This window comes from Blastocystis hominis (assembly GCF_000151665.1).
Source record: "Blastocystis hominis, Singapore isolate B (sub-type 7) whole genome shotgun sequence assembly, scaffold_3".
Taxonomy (NCBI): domain Eukaryota; class Bigyra; order Opalinata; family Blastocystidae; genus Blastocystis; species Blastocystis hominis.
The window spans coordinates 1,055,550-1,076,366 of NW_013171838.1; the positions used below are offsets into that span (position 1 = coordinate 1,055,550).

The 20,817-nt window shown below is 46.7% G+C and overlaps 8 protein-coding genes; 5 read left to right on the forward strand and 3 right to left on the reverse strand.

Annotated features, from left to right (window-relative positions):
- Window positions 1-5,212: 5,212 nt before the first annotated feature.
- On the reverse strand, window positions 5,213-6,131 carry GSBLH_T00003518001 (uncharacterized protein; the record flags this gene model as incomplete). XM_013042282.1 has 1 exon in its annotated part: window positions 5,213-6,131. One exon carries the CDS (start codon window positions 6,129-6,131, stop codon window positions 5,505-5,507), a length of 627 nt encoding a protein of 208 aa, XP_012897736.1. The 3' UTR covers window positions 5,213-5,504.
- A 166-nt stretch (window positions 6,132-6,297) lies between these two features.
- Window positions 6,298-6,761, reverse strand: GSBLH_T00006667001 (uncharacterized protein; the record flags this gene model as incomplete). Its single annotated transcript, XM_013042283.1, has 3 exons — window positions 6,298-6,552; window positions 6,583-6,656; window positions 6,686-6,761. The coding sequence occupies 3 exons, from the start codon at window positions 6,759-6,761 to the stop codon at window positions 6,298-6,300; spliced, it is 405 nt and encodes a 134-aa protein (XP_012897737.1).
- A 319-nt stretch (window positions 6,762-7,080) lies between these two features.
- On the reverse strand, window positions 7,081-8,145 carry GSBLH_T00006668001 (uncharacterized protein; the record flags this gene model as incomplete). Its single annotated transcript, XM_013042284.1, has 4 exons — window positions 7,081-7,609; window positions 7,638-7,838; window positions 7,871-8,046; window positions 8,077-8,145. 4 exons carry the CDS (start codon window positions 8,143-8,145, stop codon window positions 7,081-7,083), a joined length of 975 nt encoding a protein of 324 aa, XP_012897738.1.
- Window positions 8,146-10,288: 2,143 nt separating this feature from the next.
- Window positions 10,289-12,205, forward strand: GSBLH_T00003519001 (uncharacterized protein). XM_013042285.1 has 8 exons: window positions 10,289-10,667; window positions 10,699-10,867; window positions 10,899-11,029; window positions 11,059-11,414; window positions 11,446-11,532; window positions 11,562-11,919; window positions 11,958-12,008; window positions 12,042-12,205. Exons 1-8 carry the CDS (start codon window positions 10,335-10,337, stop codon window positions 12,120-12,122), a joined length of 1,566 nt encoding a protein of 521 aa, XP_012897739.1. The 5' UTR covers window positions 10,289-10,334; the 3' UTR covers window positions 12,123-12,205.
- Window positions 12,206-13,286: 1,081 nt separating this feature from the next.
- GSBLH_T00003520001 (uncharacterized protein) lies at window positions 13,287-14,046 on the forward strand (the record flags this gene model as incomplete). The annotated part of the gene is made up of 5 exons (XM_013042286.1): window positions 13,287-13,322; window positions 13,358-13,383; window positions 13,416-13,712; window positions 13,744-13,915; window positions 13,948-14,046. 5 exons carry the CDS (start codon window positions 13,287-13,289, stop codon window positions 14,044-14,046), a joined length of 630 nt encoding a protein of 209 aa, XP_012897740.1.
- Window positions 14,047-17,390: 3,344 nt separating this feature from the next.
- Window positions 17,391-18,050, forward strand: GSBLH_T00006669001 (uncharacterized protein; the record flags this gene model as incomplete). The annotated part of the gene is made up of 2 exons (XM_013042287.1): window positions 17,391-17,426; window positions 17,484-18,050. The coding sequence occupies 2 exons, from the start codon at window positions 17,391-17,393 to the stop codon at window positions 18,048-18,050; spliced, it is 603 nt and encodes a 200-aa protein (XP_012897741.1).
- A 1,457-nt stretch (window positions 18,051-19,507) lies between these two features.
- On the forward strand, window positions 19,508-20,218 carry GSBLH_T00007138001 (uncharacterized protein; the record flags this gene model as incomplete). Its single annotated transcript, XM_013042288.1, is given in 3 exon segments — window positions 19,508-19,724; window positions 19,729-19,980; window positions 20,013-20,218. Coding segments are annotated over 3 exon segments (675 nt in total).
- Window positions 20,219-20,258: 40 nt separating this feature from the next.
- On the forward strand, window positions 20,259-20,684 carry GSBLH_T00003521001 (uncharacterized protein; the record flags this gene model as incomplete). The annotated part of the gene is made up of 3 exons (XM_013042289.1): window positions 20,259-20,279; window positions 20,311-20,382; window positions 20,418-20,684. 3 exons carry the CDS (start codon window positions 20,259-20,261, stop codon window positions 20,682-20,684), a joined length of 360 nt encoding a protein of 119 aa, XP_012897743.1.
- Window positions 20,685-20,817: the final 133 nt, after the last annotated feature.

Sequence of the window (20,817 nt, forward strand, 5' to 3'; positions counted from 1 at the left end):
GTTTCTGCGTCGAAGGTCAAATACCGCGGGAGAGCGGGGGAAACGTCGAAAAAGTGGTAATCGGCGTCGGTGCGCGGCACCAGGCGGACTTCCTGCAGGACGGGGAGTTTCAAGTCCTGGACGAGCGTTTCATTCCAGAAGTACTGGATGACACGTGGACTGGGCATCACTGCACGTGACCGCATCCCTCAAACGAAACTCCCGATGATGGAGATGGCGACGAGCGTCTGGAACTCCTCGCTGCGGTTCTCGTACTGGATGGAGAGGCGGACGCGGATGGGCTGTGCGCTCTGCTCCAAGGTGGGGTACCCCGACAGCGTGCCCTCGTAGGGGTCCAGCGAAACGCCCTGGGGAAGCGGGTCGGCGGTGGAAAAGAGGAGAAGCGGAGAGTGGTGAGCGGAGGAGGACGGGGACGGGGAAAACGGAGAAGCGTCCGAGCGAGAGAGGGTGGAATTATAGCAAGATTCGGTGGAGTTATAACAAGATTCAGTGGAGTTATAACAAGATTCAGTGGAGTTATAACAAGATTCGGTAGAGTTATAACAAGATTTCTTAGAATTCGATGAAGAATCATAACGAGAATCATAACGAGACACGGGGTCGAGTCGATTGAAGACGGAATCGACGAAGACGGTATCGAGCAGCACGCGATTGGAGAGATAGCGATTGATCCGGAAGGTCAGGATCGGTTCCTCGTATTCAAACACGTTATAAATCGCGTCAAAAAGCGACGACGCAGGAATGGGCGCGAACGCCAGCTCGTCTTCCCGCCTCCACTCCAAATGAATCGCGCGGGACTTCGCGCAGAACGACAGCCACTCGATCCGAACGCGCACGAACTCCGCGCGATTCACAAAAAACCGCTGCGTGTGCTCGAACAAGTTCTTCGTCGCCGTCGGAGACACGATCCACGTGTCCACGATGCGCTCGTCGTCCAACGACACACGCACACGGTCGCATTTCTACCCTTCAGACGGAGAAACCGGGGAAACTTTGTGGGACTCGGAGTCGTAGAGGACGCGGAAGAAATACTGCGAGGAAACGGGGAAATAGAGGTACCCCGTCAGCACGGTGTACATGGTGCGGATCTCCGAAACGCCGTAGGAATAAAAAGGAGCCGAGAGGTCGGTTCTCGATACATTGAAGTCCAGAAATCGGCTCGATTTTTTGATTGTGAGGAAATCGAAGTTTACAGGGTCGTCGAACTCGATCGTGTCTTCGTAGTCACGATCCACTTCGTAGTATTCCGCGTGGAGACCTTGCGGAAGCGTGGCTGCGTTTGATTGGATGCACGAATTCGTACGGGTGAAGTGAAGAGTGATGCTGCTTTGCGTCAAACCTTCGCTGTTTGATCCCTCAATGCGGTAGCGCTGAAGGCCATAGAAGGAACCCGTGTATGTTCCGCCAATACAATTACGTGTGGTGTCGATGGAAAGACCTTGAGGCAATTCCGGCATTATTGAATATTCCGTAAGAATCGTATCACTGTGGATAGGAATACAGTCATAAAACAAATTCTTCACAACGAAACTGTTCTCATCGTCAATCCAAATCATAGAAGGGGAGGCATAAACTATACATTATAATTCGACCTTCATTCACACCTCCAATATAAAGAATAAAGGGACTTTCGACATCACGTGAGGAAACTATTTTGTAAGGCTTCAGCTCCTGACTGTAGTTCATCTCACCATATAGGGTATTGTTTACGAAGTACAATCCAGAAGGAAGTGCAGAAGTGTTTAGTTGAGATCCAAAAGTATCCCAACAATGCACAGGCATAATTTCAGAGTACAAATACGATTCTACACGTCTTGTGTCACATTCAACACAAAGAACAAAAGCAAATTCTAGGATATTAAGTATGTGTACAAAATCCAACCTAAAAGCACAATGAATACAAACTTCAACATCGTTAGAGTGAATGCTTTAGAGACAAAAAATAGCCCTGATTTTTGGAAAAGGAGAGAACAAAATCGAAACACAATTACGAAGTTTTCCAACAAACAAGCAAAAAAGTCAACAATCATTTTGCATTTTATCAAGTGTACAACTACTAATTTAACACAATATTCTAAGGACAAGTCCAATCCCCAGAAGATCCTCTTTTGTTTTTCGACTCATTAATCCGAGGAAATATCGCTACACTTAATTACTCTCCCCTTTCTTACTCGACAAAACCATCGTGTCCGGCATCGAGAAAATCATGTCTGGAGACAGTGCCTACGCCTCAGTTTCCACTTTTCTTACCTACATCAATGCTCATCATTTGAAACTGCTCTTCGAGAAGCTGATCCAGCCTCGGACTCACATACCACATTTCGCCTGACGGCTTCGTCTGCTCCGTTTTGGCGGGTCGATTCGACGGGAGTTTCGCTTCTGGGTTGGCAGAAGTTTGCACTTTTTTGGATCCCGTTTCCACGGTTTCCCCTTCTCGCTTGCTGGGCTGCACGGGAACTCTCCGAGGACCCTGCAGCGCGCGCGGCTGCGATTTGGAGGGAAGCTCGGGGGGAGTTTCCTTGGGAGTTTCCTTGTTGGTCGCTTTGGGAGTTTCAAAAGGAGTTTTGTTTGGAATTTTGCTGAGGGTTTCCTTGGGAGTTTCCTTGGGAGTTTCCTTGGGTGATTCCCTTGAAACCTCCTTCGCCGTTTCCTTTCGAACTTCTTTTCGAATTTCTTTTCGAACTTCTTTTCGAACTTCTTTTCGAACTTCCTTCGGCTGGGTTCGCGCGGGTTCCTTCGTCTTTTTCTCGGGCGTTTCGTTGTCCTCTGTTTTCCCGTGTTCCCCGCGGTGAGCCGAGGCCTTGACGGCGCTCTGCGAGGACACGAACGAGATGAAGGAGCGCTCCGCGGGATTGTCCTGCGGCTTGACGAAGTCGGGGAGCGTGATGTCCTCCGCCAGCTGCGAGAGATTGGAGAGGTCCTTCGCCGCCGCCAACACGCGGGACTCGAGGCCCAGCGGGTGGCGCGAGGCGGGGGAGAGGATTCGCCCCGCGGGAGTGATGGGTTTGGAGGGGGTGGAGAAGAGGAAAGAGCGGGAAAGCTGGTTGCGCTCCTCCTGGCGGCGCTTGGAAGCCTCGGTGCGCTTTTTGAGGTCTTCGACGCGCTGGAGAAGCGCTTGGGCCATGGAGGGAAGGGATTGGGGGGGCGTGTGGGAAGGAGAATCGGTGGAAGGATGGAGGGGGTTGGAGGGAGATGAGTGGTGGGTGAAAGTGAAGGAATGAGATAAAGGCTCAACGTGTTCATTGGGTTCAATGGATTTCGATTCGATGGATTTCTTGGAGTGAAGGGGCTCGAGGAAATGGAGGGAGTGAGAAGAGTGGCTCGCTGAGTGGATCTTTGAATGGCTCGCTGAGTGGATTCTTTCAGGCTCATGCTTGTCCAATGGAGTGGGCTCAGTGGGCTCAATGGATTTTGATTCAGTGGGCTCAATGGGTTTTGATTCAGTGGGCTCAATGGATTCAATGGGTTTTGATTCAATGAGCTTATTGGATTCAATGGGTTTATTGGATTCATTGAGATGAATAGGCTTATTGGATTCATTGAGTTTCGACTCATTGGGTTCATTGGGTTCATTGGGCTCAATAGGTTCAATGGGTTTTGCTTCATTGGATTTTGCTTCAATGGGCTTATTGGGTTCATTGGGTTCATTGGGTTCATTGGGTTCATTGGGTTCAATGGGTTTTTGTTGGACGTTTTCATTTCCTTTGATTTCCTTTATTTCCTTTATCTCCGTTTTCTCCGTTTTCTCCTCTTTTTCTGGCTCCTTCTCCGTTTCCACTTTGGAGAATTCGATTTCTTCCACCGTTCGCTCTTCTTCTTCTTTTTGCTTTTCCTCTTTCGAATCGAATTCAATTCCCTGATTCGGTTTTTCATCCACCCGCGGGGATTTTGGTTCCCCATTTCCCGGATTTCCATCCAATGAAACGCCCAGTTGACCTATGGGATCTCCGCTTGTGGCCTCTAACATAGAATTAACAGGCTCCACAGAGATCGCAAGGGGCTCTTTGTGTTCCAAGTGTTCCAAGTGTTCCAAGTGTGTTGTTTGTTCGATCGATTCGGTTTTTATGTTTTGCTCGTTGATGTCAATTTTGTGTTCTTTGTGTTCTTTGTGTTCCATTTGAATAGTTTTTATCAATTCTTTTCTCGGCGGCGTCGTTCCCAATTCCATTTTCAATTCCTTCGGTTTTTCCTTTTGATCCACGCAGCCAACATTCCATTCCGCCGGTTTCCCCATTGGTTTCTCCAATGGTTTCTCCATTGGTTTCTCCAATGGTTTCTCCAATGGTTTCTCCATTGGTTTCTCCAATGGTTTCTCCATTGGTTTCACCATTGGTTTCTCCAATGGTTTCTCCATTGGTTTCTCCAATGGTTTCTCCATTGGTTTCTCCAATGGTTTCTCCATTGGTTTCCCCATTGGTTTCTCCAATGGTTTCTCCATTGGTTTCTCCAATGGTTTCTCCATTCTCACATTCTCCTTTATTTCCACGTTTCCACCTTCTTTTCGCATCCCGGGAGTTTCTTTCTTCCCCGTTTCACTCGATGAAACTCCCTTCAATTTGTCATCCCATTGGACGGTTATTTCCCTCCTTTGAATCGACGCATTCCCCGCGGTTTTCTTCGACTCCGGTTTTTCCTCCCCATTTCCCGCCATTTTTTGCTTCGCCACTTTGCGAAGCGAATTCGACGGCCTTCCTCGCAGCGAAACTCCCGCACCTTTTGCTTTGATTTCCGCGGTTTTTCCCTCACTCACTGCAGGAACCACAGGAACCGCGGTTATTTTATTGGTTGAAGACAGCGAAATGGGCGGCTTCTTCTCCGTTTTCTCCTTCTTTTCGCGCGTTTTCTTCCATTCATTGTACTGCGCGTCAAGGGTCGAATCTGATTGGCTACCTGCGATTGATATTCGATCTCGATCAACTGATTGCGAAGCTCGTACTTGCGACCCTTCGGCTTCACGCCGAATTTGCGCAGCTCTTTCTTTAAGTCCTGGACGTTGAGACTCTCGATTCGCTTCCGGATTTCTTCAGTACTTCTAGAGATTAAAACGATTTCTTGTTGAACGGACTCGCCCGGGTATTCAGAATCATCTGCTGGTTCTTCGACTTTGGGAGCTTCCGAAGCATTGAATAGATCTGCAGTCTGGGGTGATCGCTTTACATTCTACACAGTCATGCTTTTCAATGCACGCACTTACTTCCACTTGGACTTCGAAAAAGTTTATTACAGGAGACTCTCGTACCTCGTGGTCTTTCACCTAAATCATCAAAACAGATCGTTCGCACAATACACAATCGACAAGCCATCGCTCGATCGCAGAGTAGCGCATATCAATATTGATATTCACCTGGCACACCGCAGTCTTCAATTGAGAACACCAATCCATCATATACACTATACAAACCATCCATAACAACGACATTTGTTCGAATCTCGTTGTTCATCACTTTGTCTTACAAAGTAATTCAAACAAACATTTATTATGATACACGATTTTAACCCAAAAACTAATTCTTAAACTCGAACACAATATTCTTGTTGGTCAGCTTCTTGTAGATGGTGGACAGAGCATCGAGCTTGTTCTCCACCTCCTGCTGTCCCTGGGGTCCCAAGAACACTCTGATCACCTTTCCAGAGCGTCCGTTGATGCTGGTGTGCTTTCCGACGCATTCGCAAGGATACACCAGATCATCAATGATGGCGTCCTGCACAGCCGACACGGTGTGGTTGTGAGGGCGGACACCTCCGAACTTGTGAGAGCGCTTGTAATCCTTGGTCAGAACGGTTCTCTGAGCCACGAACACCACAGGGCGTCCCTCGAACTTCTTCTCCAGCTCAGCGGTCAGGCGAGACTGAATCAGACGGAAGTTCTTGAACAGCTTGTAGGGCACGAACACCACAATAGCTTTCCTGTCTCCAGCGACGGACACCTCCTTCGCAGCAGCCATCTTGAAGGACTTCAGGGGCTGGGCAAGATCCTTGGTCTTCTTGGCAATCTCAGCAATCTCGTTGGCAACGGCGATCTCGAAATCGTCGGCCTTGGTTCCTTCGGGCTTCGCAATCATCTCCATTTTGTTCTTAGAAGAATTAGATATATATATATATTTATTTTTGAGTTTAAGTTTTGATTCCATAGAAATGCAGGGCTCTATTTCGAATCAATTAGGGTTTTGCTTCAAAATGGCCCTATTTCTGTATTATTGTAAGCTTTTCCATGTCATTCTGATAGGGCCATTTCACTACACATTTCCATTTTGGTCAAACAAACAACAACAACCACAAGCAAATATAAACAATCGATTAATTCTCGTTATCAATAATCACCTTCTGCACCTGATCAAAGACATAGTCACGCTGGAAACCGACAGTGGGCTGGATTTGATATCGGAAAGAAATCGTTGCTTCTTTTCCACTACTGGTAAAACCAAATACGCAATCAAACAAGAGAGTAGGATCGTCATTGAACAGAATACCCTTGTTTCTGATCGTACCGTCGAACACGCAGTCCTCCTTGGACATTATAATCTTATCCCACATAATAAGCTCATGCGATTCCTAGAGCTCAACACTTCCTTTTTATTCTACATGATCTCCATCGAAGGAAATCACCACATAGGCGTAGATACTGCGAGTGTTGTAATCCCAGTCTTTGCTCAAATCTGTGCTAAACTCGATTCAATTCAAATACCATAATGGATATTCAGCGAAACCATAGGGAAAATGTATATATCGCGCAGATCAGACATGCTACGCAACTTAGACATTGGTGAACCGATTCTCACATTGAATCTACGGTAGCGTTGTCAAACCGGATGAGCTCTCCTTTGAACGGTTTTGAAGCCTTTCTACACACGTCAGTCCAAAAATGCACAACTCACAAGATAGCATAGAAAACACTGACTGCAGCAAGACAGTACACTGTCGTAAAGAACACGGTGTTGATTCTCGAGTAATAGCTGTGCATCAAAATAGTTTTGTCAAACAAAAAGAACCAAATTACACTTCTTCTTCTTCTTCTTCTACTTCGTCGTCGACTATTTCCGGTATAGAATCCAGCATCTCGCGTGCCTCTTTCTGCACTCCCTATTTCTCACACTCGCGCCAATCACCTCCCACCTCGTCGTTCGCCGCCAGCAGCGCATCGCAGATTCTACGAAACTCTCTGAACTGCTTCCTTTCTTTGTAATACTTGCATAGCGCAATCGCAGGCAAGTACGTATCATCATCGCTAATCACGAACTTCTTCTTCTGCAAGTATCTCCGGTCGAAATACGCCGCTTTCTCCAAGTCTCCCATCTTCCGGTACAGCTGACCCAGCCTGCGACTGCTCCCTCCCTCCGTGTCCCCCAGCGTTTCTGCCAGCAAGAAGCATTCCACCGCACATTGCATGTCGTCGCACGCCAACGCGGCTTCGCCCATCGCAGATCGCAGCTGTGCGTCGTACGGCCGCAGCCGAATCGCCTGCTGGTAGTAATGGCGCGCGATGGTGGGCGCGTGAAGCAGTTCGTGGAGCAATCCGAGATGATAAAGCGACTGAAAATCGCGCGGATTGCATCGCAGCGCGTTCAGCAGCGCGTGGATCGCTTGCGAAGATCGGCCATGCTCCAGAAAGCTACGTGGAAACGGGGAAAGGAGCGTACAGCTGGCCGAGAAGGCCCCAAGCGAGCGAATGATGCGGGTTTTGCCGAACAACGTGCTGGTAAAGCTCCGCGGCCTGCTGGAAAAGTCCCTGCAAGTGGAGCGAAGTGGCGGCGACGAAGCAGGCGGCGAGAGAAGAGGGGTGGAGCCGCTTTGTGGTGTGAGAGAGACAAACTAGTTCCTCTGTGCGTTTCTGTGTGAATCTAGGGAAAAGGGCGGAAGGAAGGAAGCGAACAGAAGACTGGCTTGCAGCTCGCAGCACTCGGGACTGGCGAGATAGGGCTGCAGCGCGCTGAGCGCCTCCTCGAAGTGACCCTGCTGCGCTTTGTAGAGAGAAACCTGCCAGTGGACGAACCACCAGCGAGGGAATTGGGAGGTGAGAAGGGAAGGGAGGTGTGGAGGCAACGAAAGCTAAAAATGGTGGGGGTGAAATAGGGAAACTTCGTTCATATGGTTCGCTAAAGAAATCCAAAAGAGGTTGCGGAAGCAAGTGTCGGGAGTGGAGTTCATGATGTAGAGAAGGTCGGATCGGGTTTTTACGACCTGCAGCAGATCTAGCCAAGCGCTCCAGAAACATGGCAGTCTGTGGAAAAGCAGAACGAAGATCCATACTCCCGGACTGCAGAAACGTAGTGGAGAAGGGCTGCGTGAGGATCGTAAGTGCTTTTCACGTTCCCTAGGATGTAATGGTTGAATGCATCCAGAGTGAGTTCCTTTGAATAGTGGGACAGAATTACCTCCACGTCCTGTTTCTCGAGAGGAGGAGGAACCTCGGGATCCCCCTCTCTGTGTTGTTGATAAAAGGAAAGCAAAGCAGATTCTTTGATGGACTACGAGAAAACCAAAATAGAGCGATCCACCATCAATTTCGCGTAGCTCCACAAAAAGAGAAACGAATAGTTGGAGTCAAACTCTGCCACTGCCTCAATACTACGACAAGCATCCTCGAATCGATGTCTTTCAAATTGCATTCGCGCTAGTGTATGCTCCGAACTCAGATTTCCTAAATGAAAGGCAAAACAAACAACAACGAGGATATCGTTGATAAATATCAATATCTAGATAGGGAAGATCTGTAGGGAGCAGTTTTGAGTACTCTGCAAATTCGCACAACCTAAAAATCGAGGTCCGTGCAAATCGTCACCATTTAGCAGTCGAAAACAGACACTTCTCTTCAAAAAGTTTGATAAGCGATAGAAGCTGCCTCTTCAAGTCCATCAGCTCATGTGAATCAAAACTGTAAAACAAACAAGCCATGGTACAACAATCCCAAACAAAACGCTTCAAAACCAAAGAAAATTTAACAAATCAGGCAAAATTCCTAATCTACATAACAACTAGCACTCGATGAATCTCATCCCCAAAGGAAAGAGAGCAATCCGGATTGTTCCTTCTCTTTCTGCTGCTACCCATAACCATTTCCCTCCATTTCTACCTGAGACAACTCCCATTTCTTTTCTAGCTCTAGATCGAGTTTTGTCCGCAGCCCGTTGATTGTATTCAACAACTCGTTCTCTCTCGTCTACGTCTCACCATCCATCTCGATGCCTACGCGATGCTCCGCTTCCAAGGCATCTACCTTGTGAATGAATTGATCTGTTAATCGTCTATACATGAGAGACAAACAAAAAACAAAACAAGTTGATTTGCTTGGCTTCCTCCAATTGCGAGGTGAGTTCGTTTATTCTTTTATTCAATTCGTCGATCTGTTGTGCGGACTCCTCGTCCGGCTCCGATTCAGGCGGATGGTCTGGCTGGGGAGGACCCAGCGCGGAGGGAGACGGCGAGGCAGGTTGAGGTTCTGTGGATTGTGGATCATTGCGCTCCGTGATGGAGGACTGGTCTGTTTGCTCGAAAGGAACGTTGCTTTCGTTACTTTCAGGACCCTCAGTGATCTCAGGATGCTCAGTATTTTCAGTATTCTCAGTATTCTCACTGCTTCCAGTACTCTCAGTATTCTCAGTATTCTCAGTATTCTCACTGCTTCCAGTACTCTCACTCTGCTCACTCTGCTCACTCTGCTCATTCTGCTTTATTTCACGATCAATCTCCTTTTCAATTTTTAAACTCCTTTCACTTTCACTCTTCTCTAACTGGTTCTCGAGACTCCTTATTCGCTCTTTGCTGATTTCCAAATCTACACCTCACCTCTCTTTCAAAAAGAAAACCCCTCTCCAACTTCGAATTGACCTGCTTCTGCTGAACAAGGATCGCTTTCCAATTCTCTCGCTCCTCCATTACATACTGAGAATTCGATTCACGCTTCATTTGGTAAATTTCAATTCTCCGCTGCTCCAACTCATCAGCCATCAGTTTATACTTCCGTTTCATCTCTTCCTCCTCTTTTTCGATCGTTTTTACATGAACAAGAAGACTATTTATTCTTTCTGCAATTTAAAAAACAACCAACAGATTCAAACCTTCATATTGGATTTTTACCTTCACAAGATGATCGGCTAGCATCTTCACACCAATCGGTGTTTCTGATTCGTAGTCCATTGCTTCAGGATTCTATACAAAATGCGATCCGAACAAATAAAAAAAGATGAACGGAATAATTGACTTGCGAAGCAATTCCAGAAAAATGTCCTATTTCGAATTCCAAAAATTGGCCATTTCTGTTGATTATTCGTTTTGTCAAGCTTTCCTTTCCTGCTGTTGTATCTTTTTGGAATTGTAAGGAATCTCGACTAGAGACGATGAACTCATTGGAAGATCCATGGGAGCTGGGAAAACGGGTGATCATCGACTTATTCCGTCTTTCAGACAATGGCGATATATGTGAGCCGTTGCGAATCGAGAGGAGGTGGTGGGATACAGTTGCCGCGATTAGGAATGAAGTTAGTCAGTCAACAGGAATTCCGCATGAACTGATTGACATTATTTACGAGGGAAGGAAGCTTCCACTGAATTATTCTCTTTATCAGCTTGCAGTCAACAAAAACTACATCAAGTTGTATTTTTATTGCAGATCAACGATTGTCGGCTCGGAGTCATGGATTCAGGTCGTTAGTACAGTCCCCGTCCTGTCGGTAAGTCTTTGTATTTCGGTAATCACAACAGAGCTTCCGAGAAGCTCTATACGATGTGCGGAATGCTTTTTCAGTAGGTATCATACCCGAGCTGGCGTTGTACGGAACGGGAGGAACCTACTTTCTCAAAGATCGCTACAAATGGAATCTTCTTGTATTTAAACCGGAAGATGAAGAGCCTTTTGCTGAGCACAATCCTCGTTCGTCTCCAATTCCTTCCCTCACTCCCAGGCAACTTCCAAGGAGTCACAGGACAGAGTGGTTTTCGGAAAGGGATTCGGTCCGGCGAAGGCTGGAAGCGCGAAGTAGCCGCTTATCTCATCGATCACGGACACATCTTCGCGGTTCCCAGCACCGTCCAGGTTGGTTCCCCATTTAAACTGTTATGCAGGCCCATGTTTGCCACCCCTTCTTCACACAACGACATCCGAAGCTTCGCTTCAAAGTCGGTTCCCTCCAGGAATTCGTGCAAGACGCAGATCTCGTGTCGGATTGGTCCCCTTCCAAATTTAGCGCTTTTGAAGTCCAGAAAATCGCCTTTCTGGACATGTATTTAATGAACACGGATCGAAACGATGCCAATATCATGGTGTGCAAGAAAAGACAAATAACCGCGGACGACGCTTTTCTACTCATTCCTATCGATCACGGCTACACGATGCCTGATCGGTACGAACTCAACGAGTGGAGCTGGTGCTGGCTCGACTGGAAGCAGATGAAACGTCCGTGGGACAACCGAATTGTGGAGTATTTCTGGAATTCCAGAAATCAGGGGTAGATACGCGGCGCAGCTGAACGTGCAGGAAGACGTCCGCCTGCTGAACGAGTCGCTGGGGATTCGCAAGATCTGTCTAATCCTCTTTCGGTAGTATTTTTGGAATTCCGTAAATCCAGGATCAGCGGTTTGGTGCTGAAGATTGGGATTCAGCACGGTTTGGTTCCCTACGACATCGCCTCGATGTACATTCGGCGCGATTCGAGTCCGGACGCTCCCTGCGCGCTGGAGAAGCTGGTTCAGGAGTGTGTGGAGAAGCTGCACGTGCTGGAGTTGCTTCAGAAGATGGGGAAGACGCAGGAGAATGTGCTGAGTCGCTCGCTGAGCACGCGGCTGGTGGACGAGGCGGAGGAATCGGAGGAATCGGAGGAGGAAAAGGCGGAGCGAAAGCGGTCGGGGAGCATAAGTCAGCGGAATTTGTCGTTCCAGTCGATGGCTTCGATCGGGTATTCGAAGGAACCGTATCGATTCCCGGAGGTAGGAATGAAGAGGGAGAGAGAGAAAGTAATGGGTAGGATGTGGAGTTTAAGTTGGTGCACGATAAGGAGTATCGACAGATGTTTTTTGTAGGAAGGAAGGAGGGAGGAGGTGATGCGTAGAACTTGTTGGAGGAGGGATTGGCGTTTTGGATGGTGAATGTGATGCACAAACGCGTGTATGATGCTGGAATTTTTGTGTGATCCTACGTGTTTTTGGACGCAGAAAGATGACAGAAGGAAGAAGAAGAAGAAGAAGAATAGATAGAATGCTGTGTGTGTTATATTTTGTGTTTGTATCAAGAAAGAACACAAGGTAAGGAAAGAATGAATGGAATACCAGCGCGTACAATGTTGTGAATTGAATTCATAACACTTGGGATTTTGTTTGAGTAAAAAACAGAGAACAGATGGAAAAGCTTTTCAAGAAGCAGAATCTGGATCAAGACCACACTACTCAAATAATCCATGTCGTAGAACGTGAAAAGGATTTGATTTCGAATCACAGTGCAGACTAAAACAATCTTTTCACCTGATTTCAAAATGACGGTTGACTTGTTTGACAAGAAGGGACGACGATCGTCCAGCCAGATCGATTTTTCACATGCAGATGAAACGGTGAGTGTGGAGACCACACGTCGAAAGCCAAACAAACACCGCTTCGTTATCTGAATCACACAGGATGACTCTGCGTGTTTCATCTCGACTCTGCAACACTCAATCGGCCTTTTCTACGCTTAGCAAACACTCCGATACTAGCTACTCGTTGGCGTCTGGGTGGAATGGTGATGAAGGAATACCGATTGTCGCTCACCTTCATCAACATGTGCTGAATAAGGCGCAGCTGAGGCTCTCCCGTTTTAGCATTGATGGGAACCGTTTTCGTTTTATGAAATACAGCCGGGAAGGGTTTTTCCAGAGAAAATGTGGAAGTGCAGAAATAGGCTTTCAGAGGGGTGAAAAAGCGTATGGATATCGTACTATTGCTCGTCTGGCTCCATTCTGCAAAGCACTACCATAGAACGAACAAGAAATTATGCACCTTGTATCCATACATCCTAGCAGAATCATATTCAGATAATAAAGAAGACATTGGACCCACATTCTACGAAAACCATCCCCGAGTGATTATGATGCATTTGGCATCCGTTATATGGGTATTTCTTCATCATACGATCTAATAGGGATTCATCCCATTTCTGTAGAAATGCACACACGCAGCTGCTTTAATTCCCGTAAAATGAATGGTACTGCATTGCCTCTGCTCTCTGACAAAAATAAAAGTGGAATGGAACTTTGAAGATCGAGTTAACAAAAAACCAATCAAAATCATTCATTTTATCCTCTCTACATTTTTATCCAAACAAGATGGCAGAGGTCACAGTCAATGACGAGTCTTCTCTTGTAAGATGCAAGCGATTGATTGCTAACCATTGTAGAATACCCAGCTGATTCAGCCGCAAAAGTCTATTCCGTTTTGGAAGGGGTGATTCGTAGGAAAACATTCAAGCAACGCTATGAGGAATTCAAGAACTCGAACATTAAATCGTTATTGAATTCCGTTCGCTGGTCCAATTTCATGGCTTCAACTGTTACCTTTATTTTTTTGATATTTAACTTCATCAACAAAATCTTTAGCCTTGACGTGAGCGGTGCTATTATTTCTGGTTTTTGTGTCATCTTCACCGGAATTCTCTCCCTTTACGAGTTGCACATGAAGAGACTCAACAGGACGATCCGAAGAAATTTTGGCTTCCTGTTCACTTACATTGGCCGCGCCATCTTCGTGTTCTTGTATCCTTGTGTCCTTTCGCTTTCACTGTAGTATTGCTACAATTTTGTTGTCCCTATGGAATCTCATTACTATTATTATGGCCATCGTTTTCTTTGTCTTAGCATTTAACAATATTATTGTGATCGTCTTCCATCCTGCGTTTAGTACGAAGGAGATCAAGCTCTATGACGATCCGACTATGATTTATAGTTCGGGAGATAATGTACGTCTCTGTCTTTTGGCGATGACAACTAGGAAATCAAGAGCTACATGGTCAAGAATCCCGAGCTCGCACAGAAGGTTCTTTTGGGAGCGGCCAAACTATCTTCCCAGTTCACTGTTTGTTTGAAATGAGTCGAGAAGCGTTCGCTTTGCCGAAATACTTTAATACAAACATCGACGTGGACAGTAATCCGCAGTCTGCAATGGAATACTTGTTTCAAGTGAGGAAGGAAGCAGAAGCGATGCCAAGCATCTATTCGATTGCAAATGATGTAGTGCAACACGAGATGAGTGTAATCATAGACAGAAGGGAACGATGTACCCGAATCAAATCAAGATCCTGTTTCTGAAGTATTTATCAAATTATATCGATTACTGTTGTAGAAGGGTGATGGTTTTGACGAAGATTGGGTAGAGAGTGTGGTTCAGGACTTTACCCAAGTCCGAAAAGTATTTATTTTTGTCAAATTGAACGAGCAGATGATTGAAAGAAAAAAGAAAGAGGGAGTCGAGACATCTGTCACTTTTCCACATGTGAACGATGAAAATGGCTGGGAATATTACTGCTTCCAGAAGCGTGATGAGAAGAATGCACTAGAGCCATTGAAGAAGCATTGCAAGTACCCAGTAGCCAGCGAGTTAATCCAACTCGACTATGTACAAATCGTTGTTGTTGTGTTTATCTAAAAGGTAACATTAAACACTGTTTTAAACTACCACTATGAGTGGATGTTGTTTGACGAGAGTTCCATTACGTTGCCATGTGGTTGGTTCTCTAATTTTTAGCAAGGATGTTTGCGTGTGGCTGTATTGCTTGCTCGCCTTTGTCGAGATGCCATTGAGTTCGGGTGTGTGTGGTACGATTCGAGGCATTTACCGCCGATTATCGGAGTATTCAATCGACAACGAAGAGTTGCAAACCTGTGTGGATGTTGTAAAAGTAATCTGTTCGCGGTTTTTCAATCAAAAGTTTTGAGTTGTTTGAGTAAAACGTGTGATGTGATCATAAACACATCAATCATGCAGCTGTTCGTAGAAGGAATCGTTTTTTGAATTGAAAATTATGAATACATTCAAGAGTGGACTTTCAATTTATCGTGTTAGCTATTCATTTGAGATTGTCTTCTTTAGATTTCCATATCGCACTCTATTTCAGTTCATTTCTATATTTACCCACTTGTGTTATTCTCATCACCTGTTTTTATATTCGAATCAATTATTCATCTTCTCATCTCATCCCATTCCATTTCATCCCATTTCATTTCATTTCTTCCAACAAACAATTCCACACATCCTCATCCTTCCTTCCTTTCCCTCACTTCTCTCTCTTTACCGCATCCTTCGTCAGCACATCGATCGTCCGGCTATTCACATACAGCATCGTGTCCTCCACGCGCACTCCGAACTCCCTCAGCTCCTCCGGCACTTCCTCGCCCCCATCGAACTACGCCTCACTTCCCTCCTCCGCTCCCACATAAACTCCAGGCTCCACGCAGAACGACACGCCCGCCGCCAGCGGCGTGCTGCAGCTGATCGTCGGCGTGTCGATGTTGTCCAGCCCGATGTAGTGCCCGATGTAGTGCGGAAAATACTTGAAATACAGTTTTTGTTCCACCACCGTGCTACAAAATACCCCCGATTTCTGGAATTACTCTAAACTGCTCGATTTCAAAACGCCCAGATCGATGAGGAGTTTCGAAATTGAGCGAACCGCGGTTAAGTGGAGGTCCTGGATCGAACTACGTGGAAACGAAACGTGGAAACCACCAGCTGGCTTCGGTTCGCAGAAGCTTCAGCAACTCCTCGTAAATCTCATTGATTCCCGCGGTGACATCGCGTTTGGCGGAATTGGCGGCTTTCTGATCTCCCGCGAAAAGCACGCGCGCCATATCGCTCTGATAACCGTTCATCGAAACCCCGCAGTCGATGAGAACGTTCTAGAAGGTTAGGATTTTCGTGTTTCGTTCGCACGTCGCCCGGATTGATCAGACAATCGTTGTTGTGATATTCTACGAACTGGCTGTTCGAACCGCTCGCAATCACCGTGGGGAAGGAAATGCCCTCCGCACCTCGCAGCTTGACGTTGTACTCGAAGGTGGTGCTGAGACGGTTTTCGATTCCGATGACTAGGATGGAGGAATAACCGCGGGACTACGTGGAAGAGACACCATTTCATTAAAAGCGTTTGTACAGATCGAGGACGAGTAACGGAGCTGTTTTTGCTCGTTTAGGGATTTTACCCACCGAATTTTGTCGAGTTCAGGGAGAAGCGAACTGCATGAAACGGAATTGCAATGGATACCTAATCTCGAGGTTGGAGTGGTCTGAAAGGGCTGCTTGGAAGGATTTGTGAAGACTGTGATCAGGAGTGGTGTACGAATAAATCGCTTTTGCATCACTCAGAATGGAGGGAAGCTCGGTCGGAATCTCCGACACATCGTACACTTCCGTCATCCCGAAAAACTGCTTTGCATCCTCCGGAAGCAAGCCAGGAGCCACTTGGCCGATTTTTGAACTACCGTGAACCAACTCTAGCCAACGGTTACTCCGACTGACTCTTCATAAAGAGACTACGCCGAACCTCGTTCCGCTGGAGCTTTTGAAGGACCAAGAGGAAGCCAGGTTGATCAATGCCGCATAAGTAGTGAAAACTGGAGTTTTGTTTGTATGGATACGGAATATTCCACGATTGATACTTTTGAGAAGAGGAAGCCACCACCACCGCACTACCCATAGGTAAGCGCGATAACAGGAAAAGCTGGCGGTCTTCGTACCTATTTTTAAACAAGGAGAAAGCGGAAACTCCTTCAAAGAAAAGCCGGGAGTAAGATCGTCGTTATCGATGAGATGACGGTGCGTTTGGAATATAGGCTTGAAGTGAATCACAAAATCAACATGCAACTTGCCCCATGTGGTGGTAATTCGAAAACCCGCGAAGAAGCGGACGGCTCAGTCCCGTCGCCAATTTCTCAACGTTCTTGGCGTTCATTCCTTTCCATTCAGCGAGTTTTTGGAAAAATGGGAAATAGAGGGAATTCCAATTTTCCTTTTCGTTTTCATAGGATGCTCGAGACCTATGAATCGAGACTCGCTGAGGATTTTCTGAGGAACTCGATAGGAATCATAAATAATGGAAGCACTTGCTGTACGTTTGCGAGTAGATTTGACTTAACTGCAGCGGCTTGTGGACTCGTATCGAACGAACGGTATGTATCGAATTGTTGCTTGCAGATCCGGTGTTCCGATTGCGCCCAAATGGTAGGCTCGAATGCATTTTGTTATTTTAGGACAATACATGTGACCGATGTGTTGCTATCGGAGGCCAATATGTTAGAGAAGAAGTAGGATCGGTGATCTGTGTGAAAGTGAGATTTTGATTCATGGGATTGTGGAATTTGTCATCAAAAACTACAACAAGGGATATATTGACGGTAGTTTCCTCGCTCCAAACGACTGCGTATGTTTGATGCTCCTCTATGTCCCTCAGAAATATCGCCGCTTGGCTCTCTTCTGTACGAAAATACTCGGCCTCCCACTCGCAGTATTGATGGGCCAAATCTTTCATCTAGTGTTTCAAAAACATCGAACAAATCATCACGCTTCTTCCCAAATACTGCTTCAGCTGTCTCCTCATGGATACCAAATGGAACCAATTCACCAAATACCTCGACTTCATCAACTACATGCTCACCTTTACCGCCCAGCCAGGCGAAGAGCAACTCCACACTCTGTCCACTCCAGAATTCGTAGCTTTTTTATCTCCCTCGATCCCCATCTACGACCCTCTCGATCTCAGCGGCATTGGCACTCTCTACAACGTTCACGGCGATGTGTATCGCGGCGAACTGCAGATGGGTCTTCCGCATGGCAGCGGAACGCTTCTCTATCACAATGGCTGCTACTGGAAGGGCCGCTGGGAAAACGGAAAGCGCTCAGGGTCCGGGGAGTATCATTATGGGAAGGATGTGTGGCAGGGAGGCGTGTGGCGGAACAATAAGCGAGTGCAGTGGACGAATCTGCACTTGAAGAGTTCGATTTACTCGAATTCGAGAGGTTTGTTCGACTCGGAGAAAGGCTGGTTTCCCTTCGTGTTCGACCGAGAAAAGAATTTGCGTTTGTTTCGATTCGTTTGTTGAAAAATAGTGGTGGATGACAGAGATGTGGAGTTCATGAACGGCTTTATTCAAAACGTTCGCTTCCTCCCCACGCTCTTCTCCTCTGCCTGCCAATTACACACTCTAGTTTGCGAGAGTTCGCTCTCCGCCAGCGCCACGACGCAGCTTTTAGACGTTCTCAGCTTCATTCCTTCTCTTCGCAACGTCACTCTCCACAGTTGCTCTGTTTCTCCTTCGAATGACGCGCAGACGACGAGTTGGAAGCCTTGGTCATCGGAGAAAACGCGCTGAAGCAGATCACATGGCTTCGAATCGAGTGTAGGCGGAGAACCGCGGGGATCGAACGATAGATATGCCTCGATTGGCGCGGATCCAGGTCGGACGGTTCTCCTGCTCGTCGATTGTGACGTTTTCTTTGCGGAATTTGCCGCGGTTGGAGTACGTGGACATCGGGTTGAACGCATTCTCCGCGGGGGATTGCCGCTTCCCCTTCTGTAGGGATGGAGGGACACTGCGAGGTAGCGATCGATCACGTGTCTTCGAACTTTTCGTCTTACAAAAAACAGCGCAAACGCTTGGAATTCGAAGATCTTCCGAGCTTGGTTTCCATCTTGTTCGACAACGGATCGTTCATGGAGACGTCGATTTTCACCCTTTTCAGTCCTCTCGACGCCTCCTTCTTCACACACAGACGTTCCTCTCCTCACAGACCTGCTCATCGGAAACGATGAGAACATGTTCAATTCGTACTCGTTCTACTGCGCCTCCGAAATGCAAATCGAACACTTGCCCGCGCTCCAAACACTCGATTTTGGCTGCTTCGCCTTCTTTCAAACCACGCATTTCACCTGCTCCGATCTACCCTCGCTGATTTCGCTGTCCTTCGGCGTTTCCTCCTTCAATCGACTCACCGAACTCACCCTATTTCAGCTCCAAAGCCTTCAATCCCTCGCGATCGGCTCGAATTGCATGAACAGCCTTCCCCTTTTTTCGTTGTCTCGTTTTCATTTCGTTCATTTGCGTTAATCAGATTGCCCGATGCTCGATCGCCTCGCTGTGGGATCCCACAGCTTCAAGCACACCGAGGCAATACTGCTGGAGGATCTGCCAGAACTGCACACGGTGACGGTGGGCGATCAAAGCTTCGCGCGAGCCACCAAATTGACGGTGAATGATGTGCCGCGAGTGTTTGTGTTTACTCTCGGGGAGAAATCGATGAAGACGTTGCAGAATGTGATGTGTAAAAGTGAATGGTGCAAGTTTGGATGAAAGGTAGATGTGTCTGGAGTCATTCAAGACTTGTTTTTATAGTTTTGTGTTTACGTGTTTTTGTTGGAAACGCAGATTACTTAGCGTATGGAAGAAAGCATGCTGCCAAAGATAACCGCTCTCGCTTCCTCTCGAATCAGAGATTTGCTGCAACCCGTCCGCGGAGTCGTATTCGATGTGGACGGAACGATGACTGTTCCAGGTATCACATGAACAGCAAGGATCCTAGCGTTGTAGGGTTGATCAACTTTAAGCGCATGAGAGAACGTGCCAAGGTTCCAGATGGGAAGGATATCTTTCCGTATGTCCGCTCCCACTACAAGGGAGAGGAATATGAGAAGGCAATGCAGGCGATCGAGGAGGAGGAATACATCGCGCAACAAAACGTGGAACTGCAGAAGAGTGAATTCGTGCAATCATTTCCATGTAGATGCAGACGAGCTTGTAAAACTGCTCAATGCAAAGGGCATCAAAGTGGGTCTTCTGACGCGGAATGGCAGAAAATCGATGGAGCACACTGTTTCGCTGTTTACAGGGAAGATCGATCTCGCCTACTGCAGAGATATCCAGCCTTCGAAGCCGCACATCGATCCGTTTATTCAAATAAGCAAAGAATGGGGAATTCCGTGTGAAAATCTCCTTCTCGCGGGAGATCATCTTGACGATTTCATTGCGTCGATCAGTTGGTACTGTGTTTTTTCTGCTCACCGATAGCACTGCACTCGCGCTCGTGTTATGTACGTTCGCAGGGAACGAAGCTGTCACACACACAGCAGACTGTACAAGATGGACTTTCTCTCAAGAACTGTCAACAAACACCGAAGTACATAGAAGAGTACAAGAAGACGCACCAGTTCTATATTCCGGACTTGGTGGTGGAATCGATCTCGGAATTGTATCAAGCATGGAAGGAACTTTAGAAGAATGAGTGTTTGTTCTTAGACATTTTTATAAAAACTTATGAGCGAAGTCAGAGCTGAAGTACTTTCTTTGCAATTGCTAGACATGGTAGAATCTAAAGGAGGAAGGAAATGAATCACTGAGAAGGGGAAATTACAACAAGGCCATTTCCCTCTATACCCGTGTATTTTGTTTTTTGTTTTTGATTTATATCGCTAGGCAATCGAATTGGATTGTTACAATCCCAAGTTATACAGTAATCGCTGTACAGCCTACCTTTACCTCCATGAATTCGAAAGCGCGTTGCAAGATGCAAAGAAATGTGTTTCCCTTGATCCGGATTGGGGGAAGGGACATGTACAGATGGGAAGTTGCTACAGCAGCCTTCACCAATACAAAGAAGCAATTGAGGAGTACAAGAAGGGTAGGATTCATTCTGCCTCCTCTTACGATAAGCCCTTCCTCTCGTTGACAATTCTTCTGTGATTGAGAATCTCATTAAAAATGTTCCACGAGTCTAGATCTTTTTAATCACATTCAGGTCGAATCAAAAATCCAGCAAAACTCAATATCTTCGCTTCTGTTCGGAGATGCGACTCAAATTCTTTACACCCTACAG